Source organism: Orycteropus afer, unplaced genomic scaffold (genome assembly GCF_000298275.1).
Source record: "Orycteropus afer afer isolate SDZICR_OR568_19922 unplaced genomic scaffold, OryAfe1.0 scaffold00104, whole genome shotgun sequence".
NCBI classification, from domain to species: domain Eukaryota; kingdom Metazoa; phylum Chordata; class Mammalia; order Tubulidentata; family Orycteropodidae; genus Orycteropus; species Orycteropus afer.
Window position 1 is genome coordinate 374131 of NW_006921691.1, and position 19253 is coordinate 393383.

Genomic DNA, 19253 nt, shown 5'->3' on the forward strand with positions numbered 1-19253 from the left:
GCAAATTCTTCTGCTAGTTGGGGTTTAGTCCAAATCTGCATCCTTTCCTTCAAGGCTCAGGGGTCCAAGATTATCTTCTGTGTCTGTATTAATTGGTTTCCCTTTTCTTTGTTGAAGAGGGTCTGTGCAATCCTCCTGCCTAGTCCGCCATCTTGCCCCGCCTCCTGGAAATCACATGATAGAATTTTGCAAGACCAATGACTTTATTCATTGCAAATACCTTTTTCAACAGCACAGACGGTGGCTGCACACATGGACTTTGCCAAATGGAATACACAGGAGTCCAATTGACTACATCTGTGGTAAGAGGCAGTGGAAAAGCTCAATATCTTCAGCCAAAACCAGGCCAGGAGCTGATTGTGGGACAGATCATCAACTGCTCATATGCAAGTTCAACTTGAAGTTAGAGACAAAACAAGTCCATGACAGCCAAAGTATGATCTTGAATATATCTCTCCTGAATTTAGAGACCATCTAAAGAATAGATTTGATGCATTGAATACCACTGACTAAAAACCAGAAGAATTGTGGGATGACATCAAGAACATCATCCATGAAGAAAGCAAGAGGTCACTAAAGACAAGAAAAGAAGAAAAGACCAAGATGGGTAACAGAAGAGACTCTGAAACTTGCCCTTGAACAGAGAGTAGCTAAAGCAAATGGAAAAAAATGACAAGATAAAAGAGCTAAACAGAAGATTTCAAAGAGTAGCTTGAGCAAAGTTAGCCAATTACTATAATGAAATGTGCAAAGACTTGGAGTTAGAAAACCAAAAGGGGAGAACGTTCTCAGCATTTTTCAAGCTGAAAGAACTGAGGAAAAAATGTAATCCTAGAGTTGCAATATTGAAAGATTCTATGGGAAAAATATTGAATGATGCAGGAAACATCAAAAGAAGATGGAAGGAATACTGTACCAAAAAGAATTGGTGGATCCTCATAATTTCAGGAGATGCCATATCATCAAGAAGCAATGGTACTGAAGGAAGAAGTCGAAGCTGCACTGAAGAAATTGGCAAAGAACAAGGCTCCAGGAATTGATGGAATACCCATTGAGATGTTTCAGCAAACAGATGCCCCACTGGAGGCACTCACTCGGTTATGCCAAGAGATGTGGAAGACAGCTACCTGACTGTCTGGTATCCATATTTGTACCCATTCCAAAGGTGATCCCACAGAACGTGGAAATTATTGAACAATATCAATATCGCACGCAAGTAAGATCTTACTGAAAATAATTCAGAAAACGGTTGCAACAGTATATTGACAGAGAACTTCCATAGGTGCAAGCTGGATTCAGAAGAAGATGTGGAATAAGGGATATCATAGCTGCTGTCAAATGGATCTTGGCTCAAAGCAAAGAATACCAGAAAAATACTTACTTGTGTTTTATTGACCATGCAAAGGCATTTGATTGTGTAGATCATAACAAATTGTGGATGACATCGAAAAGAATGGGAATTCCAGAACACTTGATTGTGCTCATGAGGAACCTGTACATTGACCAGGAGGCTGTTGTTCGAACATAACAAGGGGACACTGCATGGTTTAAAATCAAGAAGAGAGTGTGTCAGGGTTGTATCCTTTCCCCGTACTTATTCAGTGTGTATGCCAAGCAAATAATCTGAGAAGCTGGATGTGTTAGACTGGGTTCTCTAGAGAAACAAAACCAGTAAAGCTTATATATATAATAGAGAGAGAGAGAAAAAAAAAACTTAGGAAAATGGCTCACACACTTATAGAAGCTGGCAAGTCCAAAGTTCTTGGATCAAATGTCAAGCTGGAGGCTTTTCCCGGCTCTTGCAGCTTCAGGGGCTGAGGAGCTCAAGGTTGGCAGGCAATGTACTGGCTGTTGACTCCAACAAATGACGAATCCAAGATCTCCAAGCCAAATGGTGGATTGTTCGCTCATGGACAGTTGTAGGCAGCACAACAGAATCCTGATCCACAGAGTAATGGCTCTTTTCCCAGGATGTCCATCGATATAATGGAAGCAGGCCACATGCCTAGTGAAACTCCCTTTCAACAGATTGACTGCTCAAAATATAATCATCTGATCACATCATGGGAATAACCACATCACAACAGCTTAAACCACACAGAATTGTGGTCCAGCCAAGTTGACACACAGCTCCAACTATCACACTGGACTATATGAAGAAGAATGTGGCATCAAGATTGGAGAAAGAATCATTAACAACCTGTGATATGCTGATGACACAACTTTGCTTGCTGAAAGTGAGGATGACTTAACGCACTTACTGATGAAGATTGAAGAATACAGTCTGCAGTATGGATTACATCTCAATATAAAGAAAACAAAAATCCTCACAACTGGACCTATAAGCAGCATCACGATAAATGGAGAAAAGATTGAAGTTGTCAGAGACTTCATGTTGCTTGGTTCTACAATCGATACTAATGGAAGCAGCAGTCAGGACATTAGAGGACGTATAGCACTGGGCAAGTTAGCAGCAAGGGACCTCTTTCAAGTGCTGGAGCAAGGATGTATCCCTGAAGACTAAGGTGTGCTTCCCACAAGCCATGATATTTTCAGTTGCCTCGTATGCATGTGAGAGCTGGACAATGAATAAGGAAGACTGAAGAAGAGTTGATGCTGTTGAGTTGTGGTGTTGGAGAAGAATGCTAAGAGTACCATGGTCTGCTAAAAGAACTAACAGATCTGTCCTGGAGGAAGTGCAGCTGGAATGCTCCTTTGAAGCGAGAATGGCCAGATGTTGTCTCACCTCCTTTGGTCATGTTGTCATAAGGGACCATTCCCTGGAGAAGGATGTCATGCTTGGTAAGGTGGTGGGTCGACGAAAGAGCTCTGGTGGCATAGTGCCTAAGACTGCTGACCAGAAGGCTGGCGGGTTTGAACCGCCAGCCACTCCTTGGTAGGAAAACTGGCTACTTCCATAGAGATCCTGCCTCAGAAACCCAAGGAGGAGTTGCTGAGTCTAAATTGAGTCCATAGCAGTGAGTTTGGTTTGATTGGTTTTCTCAAAGTGTCTCCTTATATACTGGAAGGAGGCCACACCCCTCCCTAAGGCAACTAATTTTCTGCTCACTTCACATTCCACCATGGAGTTGATTACACCACTTCCAATCTCATCCTGGGGAATAGCTGCATCCAGCTACCCAGGTGCGCAAAACCGAGGCCCAGCCACATTAACACAAAACCTTAACTACCACAGATATCAGCATACCTTTTTGTAGGACACAGTTCAGTCCATAACAGCTGTCCTTGCAACTTTCTGCTTTAATTTATTCCAAATTGCAGATGAAATTGATTTGAGTGGTCAAAGTGTTTTTCCCAAACTTAATTTAGGGAGAGATTTTCTTACAAAGTGACCTAAAACATTTTATGCATTTGGTTTTAGAAATGGTTAAATCTTTGACTTCGGGTAGTCAAGATGGGAAGCTGTTCATAAGCCAGTGGTATTCACACACGTTTGTGTAGCGCCATCTTGGTCCCAGGTGAGGAAGGCAGAGGCCTCAGAGTATCCAGGTGTGTTTGGAGGAGAAATTTCCCAAGCTGCTAAGGAAAGCAGCCCTCTTGGTTTTCCTTTTGGCATCCCATAGGGATTTAGAATGCTTTCATTAACTCTCCAAGGGGTGCTTCTGTTGTTTATTACAAAGGCTTTTTTCATAAGTGACTTATAATCAGAACACTCCTAAGTTTTGAATAAAAATTTGTCCTTTTGTGAAGATCTTCTGAAGCATATTTATTTCATTTTGACATTTCAGAAACATGATTGAAATTGGAATCTTAGTAAGGCTTTCCTGTACATCCCCCTAAGTTAATTATTGATGCTTAAGCATGGTCTGTATGAGTGCTTTTCCTTTTTTAATTTAATCTCAAGTGTGAATCAAAGTCTTGTTGGTTGGGTACATCTGTTTTTCCTTCTCGATCTCAGCATGTCTGACTGCCTTCTGCTGCCTTTTATCTTTCTCCTCTGTAAAGATGTGTGGGATGGGAGTGACACTAGCTCCCGGAGCTTCCTGAGAAGATCCCAGTTAAGCAAAAGCAGGTGTAGGTTAGGCCCTGCTCTGTGGATTTCTGCTGCCTACAGAGCTTCACCCTCTTCACTTGAGCCCTTCCACCCTGGAAAGGCCTGGGGTTGGGGTATTAGATCTGCCTGTCCTGACATGAGATGCATCTCTGCTTTAGAGCAGCAACTCCAGCATTTGGTTAAATCTCAAATTTTTCTTTCCCCTCAATGCTTAGTTTAAGGCAAATCTGCCTCAATCCACATTCTTTACCTTGCATTCTTCTGCCCCTAATTTCTCAGCTTCATTCTCAAGTTAAGGAACTCGGGGGTTATAGTGGATAAGGCATTTGGCTACTAACCAGAAGGTCAACGGTTCAAATCCATCAGCTGCTCCACGGCAGGAAGGTGGGAGAGTCTACTTCTGTAAAGATTTACAGCCTCAGAAACCCAATGGGGGGATCGCTATGAGTTGGAATAGACTTAATGGCAAGTGAGTTTTTTTTTTTTTTTTTTTTAATTATTTAAGGAAAATTATTCATCATTTGCTGTTTATACTTAGGGCTAGTGTTTATCTCAGGTTCTAAATCTTTAAAAATTTCTTGTGATTAATGAAATGATGTTATTTTTCAAGAATTTAGCTATATCATCGAGTTTTGTGGGCTGGCTGGGGATCCTATCAGTAATAATAGTGCTCCTCAGAGATCCCTTTTCTCCTAGTAGGGTACACAGGTTGGGGACTCCTTGTGTAAATTATTAATGCCTAGTTAATCACCACTGGGCTTCCACTTCCCTCCACTGTTCTTTGAAAGCAGCAGGTTTACACCAATTTCACATTGGTGCCATGGAATGAATTAGAGGAAAAGTTAGCATTTCAATTGCTTTTGGGAAAACTGACACATTTGAGAAAAATGACCTTGCTTCCTTGTATCATAAATATATCTTTATCTCTGACTCTAGACTCTGAGTTCCTTTTGAGGACTAATATTGCTTCTTCGTCGTCCTTGGGTCATAGCTAACTTGGGATTTTTTTTTATGCATATGTCAAAATGAAGTCAGTGATGAGGTAGCCCAGTTCTGCTTGACTTTTAGAGATAAAAATCATCTCAGAGTGGCTCATGTGACAAGTTGCATGGGTATCCACAACACAGAAGCAGCTCAGTAGTAAAGAAGCCTGCCCACTGCCACTGAATCCCATAAGGTTTCCAAGGCTGCAAATCTTTACAGAAGCAGACGGCCTTACCTTTCTCCCACAGAGCAGCTGGTGGATTTGAACTGCCCACATTTTGTTTAGCAGCCAAATACTTTAACCACTGTGCCACCAGAGCTCCTTAGTAATAAATAAGGTAACTTTCATTTTTTCAGCAAATTCTGTATTCCTAATTTGTGCTAGGCACTGTGTTAGACTCTGGAGACTCGGATGCGAAGTAGAAGACTGTCCAGTGAGAGGCAGTGAATTGTAGCAGATGCTTCAGGGTTAGTCTTGTATTTAAATCCCACAGTATCACTTTGTAGGTGTTACATCCTTGGGCAAGTTACCTAATTCCAGGAGCCACAGCTTCCTGGTACCTGAGAAAAGATTAATAATATTTACCTGTAAGGTTGTGTCTACCAAATGACTTACCAGTTCAATATTTGACATATAAGCAGGTAGAGGTGGTGGCTCTAAGAACAGTCCACTGGAGTAATAAATATATGAGTAAGTGATTGTACTGTGAGTAAGCTGTTGTTCTAGGTCACAGCCTTGAACTCTTATGGAGTAGTTCTCTGCACACATGAGGTCACCATGTGTCAGAATCGACTCCTTGGCAATTAACAACCACAACAAAGCAACTGTTAAATGATGTGTGAGTGCTCTGATGAGAGATTTGTATGCACAGGTGCTTGGGGAAATAGGAAGACAGATGCCTCACCCAGAGAGACTTGTGTTGAAGGCCTCTAGAAGGTGGTAGCACTTGAGCCAAGACTTGAAGCTCATTAGGGATTAGGTGGTAAAGAAAAGGGCATTCCAGCTAGTGATACGTCTACAAAGGCATGAGTTTTACCTAATTTCTGAAACTCTTGGTTTCAGGCTTACCAAAGTCAGTAGGACAGCCATGAGCTTTACAAACTTTGCTAATACTAGAGTGCGGAAAAGCTTGGAGAAGTGTCTTTTTTTTTTTTTAAAGAGTCTTTAAATTCTGATGAGACTTCCAGAATAAGAACAAGCCTTTGGCCAAGCATTTGCCTTGAAGCTTAGTGAATTGAAGTGTACTAAGGAATCTGTTAAGAAGCCCTAGTGGCGCAGTGGTTAAGTGCTAGGCTGCTAAACAGAAGGTCATTGGTTCAACTCAGTGACCACTCTGCAGGAGAAAGATGTGGCAGTCTGCCTTTGTAAAGATTATAGCCTTAGAAACCTTAAGGGGCAGTTCTACTCTATCCTATAGGGTTACTATGAGTTGGAATTAACTCCGCATAAAAGGGTTTGGGGTTTTTTAATTTTTATTTATTTATTTTAAGGACTCTGATGCTGAACAGGTTTCAGCTGAGCTTCCAAGCTAAGCCGTTCTGTTGTGCACAGGTCACCATGAGTTGAATTCTACAGCAGCTAACAACAAAGGAATTCAGTGGGAGCCAAGAATGATTCCCACCCTGCCCCCGTATTGGGGATGGGGGGGGTTCCTAAGCATACTCCCTGGCAACCCACCCACTGGTTTCCCAATTGCTGCCAAATTCCACTTTCAGAGGAAAATTACTCCATTCCTTTCTGACTCACGGGAATAATAAACAATCAAGAATACTTCTATGCACTTTGAGGAGTGATATTTGGTATTTAATATTGCAGTGATAGGAAAGGAGCCTGCTATATTTTGATGCTACATAGAATGAAAAACCTAGTGGTGTAAAGTGTGTGTATTGCAAGGGAAATGCACTGTATTAATGCTGAACCTAACTGTAAAGATTTATAATAGTAGAAAAATCTGCTTGTCACCCTCAAGTACTTATAAATTCTTTGACCAGCTCCAACGGTATTGTTCCAGAATCCAGCATTTACTGAGTTTCTACTATGCTTAAAAACACTGTGCCAAATAGAATATCCTGTTACCTCATTTAATCATCAAAACAACTTTATGGATTAGATGGCTTAACTATTTTTTTTCTTATTTAATTTTTAAAAATTTCCCATTTCTTGCAGATGAGAAGACTAAGGCTTTATAAAACTTGTAGTTGTCAGATCTGGGGTGAGCCTAGGCAGTAATGCCATTGTTTTTTTTTGGGGGGGAAAGGGTGAAAGTTAACAGAGCAAATTCATTTTCCATATAGCAGTTCATACATATTTTGTCTCATGACATTGATTGCTATTCCCCACAATGTAACAGCTCTCTTCCCACTTCCTTCCTGCAATTACCTCTTCCCTGTGTCCTTCCCTCCCATGCATTCCTGCCCCCACAAGCCATCTCCCTGTGCATATGCTGCCCTTCTGTTCTCCCATGATTGATCTCTCCAAGTAGTGTATCTACTTGATGTAAACGTTTACCCCATATGTCTGTCTGTTGTTTGGCTGGAAGTCACAGGAGTGAGTTCAATTCCAGACCTGAAGGGTAGCTAGGGACTAAGTCTTAGGGGTCTTACCAGGCTCTGTCAGATCAGCAAACTTGCTCTTTTTTTTTTTTTTTTTTTAAGATTTTGAGTTTTGTTCCACATTGTTCTCCCACTCTATCTAGGATCTACTGCACTGATCCCCCTCTGAGTGGTTGACAGTGGTACCCAGGCACCATTTAGCCCCTCTGGGCCTATGGTCATACAGGCTGAGGATTGCATGGTCCACCAGTCCCTTGGACTACTTGTTTCCATGTGTCCCTGGCTTTCTTCATTCTTCTTTGTTCTGGACGAGGAGAGAAGACCCATCGCTGCATCTAGATGACTTCTGCAAGCTTTTAAGGCCCCAGTCACTACTCACCAAAGTAGAATGTAGAACAGTGTTCTTGTGTAGCATGTCATGCAGTTGAGCTTCATGTCCCCTGCAACCATGGTCCCGAGCCCACAGGTTCAACTACTTGCTCCCTCTGGGTAGCTGGCTGTGGCCAAGAAGTCACCATAGCCTTGTCCCTTGTCAGCTCTACTATATACCTGGACATTCTTACAACACATACATATACACATGTAGAAACATCGTCTGCCAACCCTATACATGGTCATGGGCACACTCCCTTCTGACTAGACATACCTGATTGTTCAGCTTGTCCATGCATCTATCCACCTCTAAGTCAATGCTTGCCATCACTGACAACACAGTACTGTATATGCAAAAGAGGTTCATCTTTGTTGTCTGTACCTCCCATGCACCTCTTTGTCTTCCTCTTCCTCAGTGCCACCATGTTGATCACTCACATTTGGTACATTGCCCTTCCCTTCACCCAAATCAAGACTTGTCTCTACCTATCTAGCAGTGCCCCCACCCCCAGTAACCAACAAAGTTTCCATCCATATATAAACCTTTCCTTGACTTTTTACAATAATGAACTAATATATAATATCGTATTTGTCCTTCTGTGATTGACCTGTTTCACTCAGTATAATGTCCTCCAAGTTCAACCATGTTATGCAGTGTGTTGTAGAGTCTATATTATTTTTTTAGTGTTAGATAATATTCCATTGTGTGTATGTATCATAGTTTGGTTATCCATTCTTCTGTTGATGGGCATGTAGGTTGTTTCCATCTTTTTGCTATTATAAATAGTGCTGCGATGAATATGAGTGTGCATATATTTGTTGTTGTCCTGGCTCTCACTTCTTTAGGGTATATACCTAGTAATGGGATTGCTGGATTAAATGGTATTTCTAATCCCAGCTTTTTAAGGAATCACCATACTGCTTTCCACAATGGTTGTATCATTTGACAGTCCCACCAACAGTGTATGAGAGTCCCAATCTCTCCACATCCTAGGCAGCATTTGTTATTATCTGTCTTATTGAACTTTGCTATTAGTACTTGGGCCAGATGGTATCTCGTTGTTTTGATTTGCATCTCTCTGATGGATAAAGATTGTGAACGTTTCTTCATGTGTGTGTTTAATGCCATTGTTCTTATCACCAAGCTAAAGCAGTCCCACCATCACTATTGAAAGGTTGCTCTATTTCAGAGAAATAATTTGTGGAATTATTTTGATTTTCTGCCTTATTTCTGTTCTTTTGTGTTAAAATAACTCGTGATTTATTTGGACTTAACACTTTACTAATTTTTACCAGCTGCAAAGTAATATGTAATAACTTTATGATCTTTAGGTGAAATTTAAAATGTCAACTTTGCTACACAAAATCTAACAGACTAAAGGTTGAGCATCTAGTTGCTATGCTTTTCATGTTTAACAAGGTATAATTTCTAGTGCTTGTAGGACACACTTAGATCAGAATGGAGTAAGAAGTAAAATAGACAGGAAGGCAATAATGTGACTATACTACGTAGGCTATAAATAATAAAGCCATTGAGAATGTGTATTAAGGAGAATAAACAGCTTTCATTAAAGAACTATAGGAAAAGTTAGTTTAAGCTGCTTAATTTCTTCTGGGGTTTCAGCGTTTCATGTTTAGAGATGAATGAATTCATGGATTAAGAAGAGCCAGCATCCTTTGTTATAGATTAGTGGCTTTCCCCTTGGAACCTACACACCAGAATCAGCATGATCTGGGAATTGGTTAGAAATGCAAATTATTGGACCCTGACAAAAAGCAAACACACACCAACCTATTGCCTTGGAGTGGATTCTTACTCGTGACCCTATAATAGAAGCAGACTGCTACATTTTTCTCCCAAGGAGAGCTGGTGGGTTCAAACCATGACCTTTTGGTTAGCAGCCAAGCATGTAATCACTGCATGACCAGGGCTCTGGGCCTAACCTTAGATAAAATGAGACTGTTGTTGTTGTTATGTGCCGTCGAGGCGGACCCGACTCATAGTGACCCCTCCTTGGGTTTCCAAGCCAGTATCACTACGGAAGTAGATTGTCCCATCTTCCTTCCGAGGAGTGACTGGTGGGTTTGAACAGTCAGCCTTCTGGTTAGCAGTCAAGTGCCTTAGGCATTAAGGTCTGGGATGGAGAAGGGGCAATTACTGTAGATAATTACTGCATTAATCACATGAGGATGAGAATCAGGTAATCAAGATTTTTCCTTCTTTGTAATACATTCTGGACTTATTAAACTAGCATTAGCACCTTTTATGTGTTTGTGAAAATGATGATTTGACTGACATAAAAGGGCAATTATTGCAGATTGCTTGAATTTAATAATTCCAGTACACATTAGATAATAATTTTATGTAGATGTTTTTTCTTTCATTTCTTTCCTTTTTAAATTATAGGCTAAATAGTGTCTATGTCTCTTGTTGTCTTTAGGTTAAAAATGTTTCTGCCGGCACGCAAGACATGCCCCCACCACCATCTGACTATGTGGAGAGAGTTGACAGTTCCATGGCATACTCTTCCAATGGTAAAATGAATGACAGGCGGTCCTACCCAGACCTTTCCTACAAATCAACACCGTAAGTAGTGTCTTGTGCCATTAATTCTGCTTTAAAAATATTCAACTCTGTGTTTTGAAACTGGATACTGATCTTTGCATTGTAGGTAGAAGCCTAAAGCTACTGGGAAGACCAGGATGAATGGGTGAGGTTCTGAGTTAGTGGGACTCTCTTCCGTCTAAACTGAAAATTCTTTAATCCATGTGTTGATTTAATAGAGAAAGAAGGCATTGGATTCTTCACTCTAAGATTCTGGCTCTCTGTACACTTTGCTATTTCTGGTTTTGATGTTTAGGTGAGGGTGAAAGAAAGTGACTGATAGATAGCAGAGCCAAGTGTGGTTCTAGATCTCCTTAGTAGAAGGGGAAGATTACTCATTGATAAAACTACATTTCTTTTAAACTAAAAGACTTCATTTTGAAGTCAGGAATTCTGGGGTCTCATTTGCCAGGCTGCTGTACTATATCTTCCATATTGTTGAGAAATATGCAACCGATACGCCTATATTTTGTTGTATACGTAGTTTGTTTTATATGTAATGTAAATTACTTCCCAGTGAGTATCTGGCCTATGGTAAGTGTAATTATGGTTATTGAAATGGTATGCCATTGTGGTTTCAGTTTACTATAAAGCCCAATTCTAATTCAGCCTAATGACTGAGAGAGAGAGAAGGATGTTGGAGATATTTTGTGTGTGAGAGAGATTTGGTTGAAACTTTACAGAGCAAATTGGTTTTTCATTAAATAATCCATACACATTTTGTGACAGTGATTGCAATTCCCACATGTAACACTACTCTTCTTACTTCTGTGTTTACCATTTCCTTCCTCCTTCCCTTCCCTTCCTTTCCTTCCCCTTCACTCCTTCTTCTCTCTCCCTCCCTCCCTTCCTCCCTCCCTTCCTCCCTTTCTCTCCGTCCCTCCCTCCCTCCCTCCCTCCCTTCCTTTTCCTTCCTGCCTTTTGAGCTTTATCCCTGGGCAAATGCTGTCCTTTCCACCTCATGGTTGATTGTTGTCTAAGGTGCGCTTATCTCCTTAGTGTTATTGTTCACCTTATAGACCTATCATTTGGCTGAAAGCTGAGGCACAGAAGTGAGTTCATTTCCAGGCTTAAAGGCTGTCTGAGGACCATAGTCTTGGAGGTTCTATCAATTTCTGTCAGACCAGTGATCCTGGTCTTTTTGTGATTTTGAGTTTTGTTCCACAGTTTTCTCCCACCTGTGTAGGACCTCCTATTGTGAGCCCTTTCAGAGCAGCAGCAGTGGTAGCTGTGCACCATCTAGTTCTGATTTTAGGGTCTTGGAGGCTGAGGATTGTGTACTTCTTTAGTTCTTCGGAGGAATGCTGGTGGTGCTGTAGTTAAGGCATTTGGGCTACTAACCAAAAGGTTGGTCGTTTGAACCCACCAGCTGCTCTGCAGGAGAAAGATAAGGCAGTCTGCTTCCATAAAAATTACAGCCTTGGAAGCCCTATGGGGGCAGTTCTGCTCTGTCCTAAAGGGTCACTATGAGTTGGACTCAATGGCAGTGGTTAGTGCTTTGGGCTAATTGTTTGCTTGCTTCTTTCTTTCTGTCTGTCTATCTGTCTGTCTGTCTCTCTCTCTCTCTCTCTTTCTCTCTCTTTCTCTTCTCTCTTTCTCACTCTTTCTCTCTTTCTCTCTCTCTCTCTTTCTCTCATCTATCTCTCTTTCTCTCTCTCTCTCTTTCTCCCTCTTTCTCTCTTTCTCTTTCTCTCTCTCTCTCTTTCTCTCATCTCTCTCTCTCTCATCTCTCTCTCTCTCTCTCTCTCATCTCTCTCTCATCTCTCTCTCTCTCTCTCTCTCTCTCTAATCTATCTCTCTCTCTCTCTCTAATCTATCTCTCTCTCTCTCTAATCTATCTATCTCTCCGCTGGTCCTGAGTCCCTAGGCCCAGTGACTCATTCCCTCGAGGGATTTGGTTATGGCTAAGAAGTTTTCCTAATTTGTCCCCTGCACGTTCTGCTATATTCATGGATGTATTTGCAGCACATTTAAAAACATATGTAACCTAAAGCTTGGTGGTTCAAACCCACTGGTTGCTCTGTCTGAGAAAGATGAGGCATAAAGATTTACAGCCTTGGAAACCTGGTGGGGGTCACGATGAGTTAGAACCAACTCGATGGCAGCAGTGAGTTTGTTTTTTTTTTGTTTCACCCAAGTTATGTATCTACCCTCTGATTAGTAACTTACCATCTCTTCCCCTCCTGACTCCTGGAGATACTGTTAAGGACTCTGATATAACTTATGCTTAAACATGACAAATTGGTGTTACTATATGTAATTCTAAGGAGGCCTGGTTGCACAGTGGTTAAGCACTTGGCTGCTAACTGAAAGATTGGTGGTTTGAGCCCACCAGCTGCTTGCTCCTTGGAAGAAAGATGTGGTAATCTGCCTCTGAAAAGATTGTTGTTGTTGTTGTTGTTATGTGCCGTCGAGGATTACAGCCTTGAAATCCCTAATGGGCAGTTCTGTTCTATCCTGTAAGGTGGCTATGAATTAGTACTGATTAGACCAACAACTGTATATGATTCTAGAACTCTAAATTCCTTTGGAGGCCAAAACAATCTTCCCTTTAGATAGTTTGATCGTTTGAGTTTAAGGTGTATCCATTGGAAAACTTTTTATTTAGAAAGTTTTACCTTCTATCTTCCCACCCCCACTACTTGAGTGCATAGTACTTCAGGCCTAGAATCCCAGTAAGATGACACCAGCAGCTGAGTCAATTATGGAATAACTGAAGACAATAGGCTTTATTATTACACTGCAGTGGAATTTGGACACTGACCAGACTGGCAGCCTGCCTTTACTCTCATATAGTTTGTTTGGTTTTCAGAATTTACCTTGTTCACTCATACCCTTTAGCACCGTTCTTGTTCTCCCATTCTTCTGGATTGGTTTCAATCATGATTCAGATGAAGGGCATTCTCTCTTTACTCCTTTCTTCTTTGGAATGTTAAGAAAAATGAAAGCACCAAGGCTAGTAAGGGCAAAGGTACACAGTAGAGATGCAGTCCTCAAAATTTTAAAGTGTAATTTTAATGACTTCTCAGCATACAAAATAAATACCTAGAATGCATCTTTTGACCAATTCTGCTCTAAATTGTAAGGTCTGTATAGTTATGCAGTCCTTATGAGGATGCTGACCCTTTTCATGAAAACCTAGAAAATCTTTTCACAAATTCATTTGTAATAATTTTAAGGTCTTACTTATTTTTGAATAAGGCAGTATATTGTAAAGTGCCAGAAGAATACCTTTTGTGGCCAACTCCTTTGCACCTCTTTTAAAGAGGCAACCAGTGTTACCAGTTTTTTTTTTTGTTTTTGAACATATATATCTTTCCAGAGATGTTTATACATAGGCTGGCTGTCTTAGTTATCTAGTGCTGTTATACACAAATACCACAAGTGGGTGGCTTTAACAAACAGATTGACTTTCTCACAGTTTAAGAGGCTGGACGTCTGAATTCAGGGTCCCAGCTCTAGGGGAAGCCTTTCTCTTGTCTTCTCTGGTCACAGTTTTGAAGGAAAGTCTTTGTATCCCTTTAGCATCTGGGGGCCCGGTGTTCCTTGCAGCTCTACATGTGTCTTGGCATCAGTCTTCCCCAGGGTGTTGGAGGTTCGCATTTCAGGGACCCTAGGTCCAAAGGGCATGCTCTGTTCCTGGCTCTTCTTTCTTGGTGGTGGTAGGGCCTTCTGATCTCTGCTCACTTGTTTAATCTCTTTTCTATCTCAATCCTGTAGATTATACCTTCCCTCATTAACATAACTACTACGAATCCTGCCTCATTAATATCAGAGAGGTTAGGATTTACAACACATAGGATAAATTACATTAGATCATGAAATGAAGGATAATTACTTAATACTGAGTGAGAATCATGACATTGGCTAAATATGTGTATTAATTCTTTTCTTCCTTATTAAAAGAACAAAAAAACTCAACATATGAAACACATTGTTAGCAATATATCTTTGAGATTGTCCATATCACTACATAAAGAGCTTACTGATTCTTTTTTATAGCTGCATAATATTCTATTAAATTCTATTAAATGGATATACTATAATGTAATTCAGAGGACATCCATTTAGAAGGGAATAGAGATGCATAATAAATCATAGCCTGTCTTTCTTATGGCTTTCTTGAAGGTGCTTAGTTAACCCCTGAGCACTTCTCTCCTCCTTGCTCCTATACTGGATGTTGTTGTTGTTGTTGTTATGTGCCGTTGAGTCAGACCCAACTCATAGCGACCCCTCCTTGGATTTCCAAGGCGGTATCACTACAGAAGTATATTGCCAAACCTTCTTTCCGAGGAGTGGCTGGTGGGTTTGAACCACCAGCCTTCTGGTTAGCAGTCAGATGCCTTAGGCACTACACCACCAGAGCTCCTAACCTGGACTGAATAGAGAAGGAATTATATAGAGAGACCATTGTGTCTAAGAGAAGAAATTATATATAGAGACCATTGTGTCTAAGGTCCATGTTAAAGATGAATGCTAAAGGGGCAGGGAGGCAGCATCTTCTGACCTCCTCTAACCTCACAAGAGGAAGACAGAATCACCATCAGCAGCCCAAGGCCTGCTCCTATGAGGCAAATATGCTGCCACCCTCCAGCTCTCTTACCAGTCTTGACACCAGCCTTCTGTCCCATGGCACCTACCACCTCTTTGCTGGGTTGAATAATTCACTGCAGTGGCCACACAGAACTCACAGACTATGGGTTTTATTAGGGAAGCAACAGGCTACAATTCAAGTTCAGGAATGTGCTCAGGATACAGTTCTTCAATCAGGACAGTCTCCCCTCTGCTGTGCCTTAGACACGCCTCTCAGCCTGGCCTCTGCCTCTGTGGACAGGGAAGCCTGCCACTCTGTCTTCTGCCTCTTGGTTCTAGTGCTGCCATCTCTCAGCCAGCAGTGAAATATTCTATACACCTGAGAGTAAGTGAACTTTCCCAGAAGATTACTTCGTGGTGCTCCAACAATAACTCAGGTGGATGACTTTAACAATCAAGAGTTTAAAAGCAGCTACTCACAGTAATCCAGTGGGAATTACAAAGACTATGGCTAGAAAGGCCATACCATGTAATTCACTACACTGCAATGAGGTACCTCAAATACTATTTTTTTTTAACCCAAAAGCATAACATATACTCTGTAAAGAGCACTAATCTTGAATGTACAGCTTGATGAGTTCTCACATTTGTGAACACTAAAATAACCACCATCACTCCAAGATACAGAAATTTCAAGTTTCTTCTCCATTAATATCCACCTCTCTAGGGGTAAAGACTATTTTAACACCTGTGACCATCTATTAGTTTAGCCTATTCTTGGAATATTTTATATGATAAAATGGACTTACATTGTAATTACTCTGTTCTGGTTACCTAGTGCATCTCTGACAAGAAATACTCCACAAATGGGATGGCCTTAACAAATAGGAGTTTATTCTTACAATTTGGAGACTTTAAGTCCAAATTCAAAGTGTCAGGCTCTAGTGGCTAGGTGAAAGCCCCTCAACCTTAGGGTCCAGCTCTGCCTCCTGCTGCTGGCCCACTGGAGCTAGAGGTGTTTCCTCACTCTGACAGCTGCTGGCTGCTGAGGCTGAGAAGCCCCAGGGTTGACAAGTAAAAGGCACAGTCCCAATGTTACCAAACCACACGGCAGACCATTAATTTAAGTCCATTGAAAGTCCCAAGGTCAGCATGACTTGGCTACATGCAGGGTCCAAGCGTGCCATAAAACTAGAGACCATTCCCATGGCTTCTCTTTAAATACAGGAAGCAAACCACATCCCAAAGGCAGCTACTCAGCTGCTTGTGGTAGATTCCACCATGGAATTGATTGCCATTCTCATGATGGGGAATAACTACCACCAGCTGCCCAGCCACTCAGGGCCAGCCAAGTTGACACACAAACATAACTACCACACACTTTTATGTCTGTCTTCTTTTGCTCATCGTAATACCCTATACCTTAGAATTTCAAGATAGTCTGCTAATTAGGAATAATCCTGGATCAGGAGAGACCAGAATTTAACATAAGATGGTTGCTTCTCTACCTTTTTTTAAGTGAATTTAGGAAAATCCTATGAGGTACTACTAAAAGTGGGGTTGTGTGATTTTCTCTAACTTCAGGAGAAGGAGAGTTCTCACCATCAGTGAGATCAGGACAGTCTCTCATCTGCTGTGCCCTTAGACATGCCTCTCAGCCTGGCCTCTGTCTCTGTGGGCCACGGAAACCTGCCGCTCTGTCTTCTGCCTCTTGGTTCTAGTGCTGCCGTCTCTCAGCCAGTAGTGATATTTCCCTCTGCCTCTAGGACGGCTCATTTTAAGCCTGGCAGAGTGGCAAAACTAACCAATCTGGGCATCAGAGTTCTATACACCATCAGCCTGGGTTATCTTCTAGGAAAGCAAAACCAGTCAAGCTTTTTGAGAGAGAGATTTATAGATCTATCTATCTTAAGGAAATGGCTCATGCAGCTGTAAAGGCTGGCAAGTCCCAAGTCTGTGGGTCAGACATCAGGCTGGTGACTTCTCCTGACTCACATAGTTGCTGGAGCTGATGAACCCAACATTGGCAATTAGGCTAGCTGCTGGCTCACAAGATTGTCAGGCAATATGTAGGTTGCTGATTCAAGCCAAACTAAATGGAGGTCAGATGATGATAACTCAGATACAGATCCAGATCAAGCAAAAAGCCAGAGATCTTTGCCAAAATGTCTGTATACATTGGAAGAAGCAGGTCACACACATGAGGAAACTGCCTTTCAACTGACTGGCTGCTCATAGCATATCTCAATATGGAAGTAAATATATGAGATCTCATCATGGAGGTGACTGCATCATAACTGCCAAACCACTGAGAATCATAGCCCAGCCAAGATGACACTCAGCCATAACCATCATCACAGTCAGCATCAGCCCAAAGCTGATTCCTGTGGAGTAGAGGTCAGATATACTTCCTATTTCCAACTAGCACGAACACCAGCCATCCCTCACCTCCTCAACTTGGTTCAGTAATTTATTGCAGTGGCCACACAAAACTCACAGGCAATACTCTTGATTATGGGGTTTATTGTGGAAGTAACAAGAATCATCAAAAGAAGACAGAAGGAATACATAGAGTCACTGTACCAAAAAGAATCGGTCAGTGTTCATACATTTCAGGAGGTGGCATATGATCAAGAACCAATGGTACTAAAGAAGGAAGTTGAAGCTGCACTGAAGGAATTGATGAAGAGAAAGGCCCCAGGAATTGATGGAATACCTGTCGAGATGTTTCAACAAATGGATGCCATGCTGGAGGCACTCATTTCACTATGTCAAGGGATTTGAAAGACAGCTACGTGGCCAACTGACTGGAACAGATCCATATTTGTACCCATTCCAAAGATAGGTGATCCCACAGAATGTGGAAATTATCGAACAATATCATTAAGATTGCATGCAAGTAAAATCTTACTGAAGATAATTCAAAAACGGTTGCAGCAGTATATTGACAGAGAATGTCCAGAAATGCAAGCTGGATTCAGAAGAGGATATGGAATGAGGGATGTCATTGCTGATGTCAGATGGATCTTGGCTGACAGCAGAGAAACCACAAAGATGTTTACTTGTGTTTGATTGACCTAACAAATTATGGGTGACATTGATGAGAATGGGAAATCCAGAACACTTGATTGTACTCATGAGAAACCTGTACATAGACCAGGAAGCTGCTATTTGAACAGAACAAGGGGACACTGCATGGTGTAAAATCAAGAAGGGAGGGCATCAGGGTTGAATCCTTTCACCATACTTATTGGATCTATATGCTGAGCAAATAATCTGAGAAGCTGGACTATATGAAGAAGAATGTGGCATTACGCGTTCTGGCAAGATGGCAGACTAGGCAGACAGACTGCAAAGACCCTCTTCAACAAAGAAAAGGGAAACCAATTAACACAGACACAGAAGATAATCATGGACCCCTGAGCCTTGAAGAGATGGATAAAGAAGTGGACTAAACCCCAACTAGCAGAAGAATTTGCGTGAAAATACCAAAAAAGGAGACAGACGGAGCTGCGGTCTGTCAGCGATCCTGAGTGATCTTGATGGCACAGACAGCTTGGAGATTCCCGAGTGGTGGTAGGACCTAAGAATTAACCAAAAAATCAGCCCTGCTAGCCAGGGACTGCATGGAGGACTGTGCATGGTGGCTGGGGAATAAATGGAGAAGGTGAAGAGAAAGGTGGGCTGAGCTGTGGACTTTTGCCAGTCCAGAGGTCGCCACCATTTTGAAGCTTTAAATGCGGCTTGACTATTTTAGATATTTAAAGAGACAGCGCTCTAGCAGATTTCTGGGGCTTAAGGAAACATTCTACTTTCCGGCAACCTTAAGGACACTCCAGACCCTCAAGACTGAAAAGTTTTTTATGGTTATTCAATTGTAATTTGTGTCTAACTGAGTTGGAGACAACAGTCCCCATAAGATGCAACTTCACTTACTGAGCAAAAGCCACTTCCTCCTTTTCCACCAACGAGCCAACAATAAAAAACCACCAAGAAAAGCCTGAATCACCCTTGGCTGCTCTTCACAAACAGTTAACAGAGATCTAGATACAACAGCACCACGATGCCTCAGAAACAACAGACCATCACAGTCCACACAAAGAATCAGGATAAAGTGGTAGAAACAAGGGAGCAGGATACAGACCCAGAACACATCCCTGAGGAAGAAGCAGCATTGGAATTCTCTGATAA

The 19253-nt window shown here is 41.6% G+C and overlaps 1 protein-coding gene across 1 annotated transcript in view; it reads left to right on the forward strand.

The window, feature by feature from the left end:
- Positions 1-19253, forward strand: part of OCLN (occludin) — a 73820-nt gene that overhangs the window by 37859 nt on the left and 16708 nt on the right. The window contains exon 4 of the mRNA XM_007943321.2: positions 10366-10511. Coding sequence (XP_007941512.1) covers positions 10366-10511 — 146 coding nt within the window. The remainder of the gene's footprint in view (positions 1-10365; positions 10512-19253) is intronic.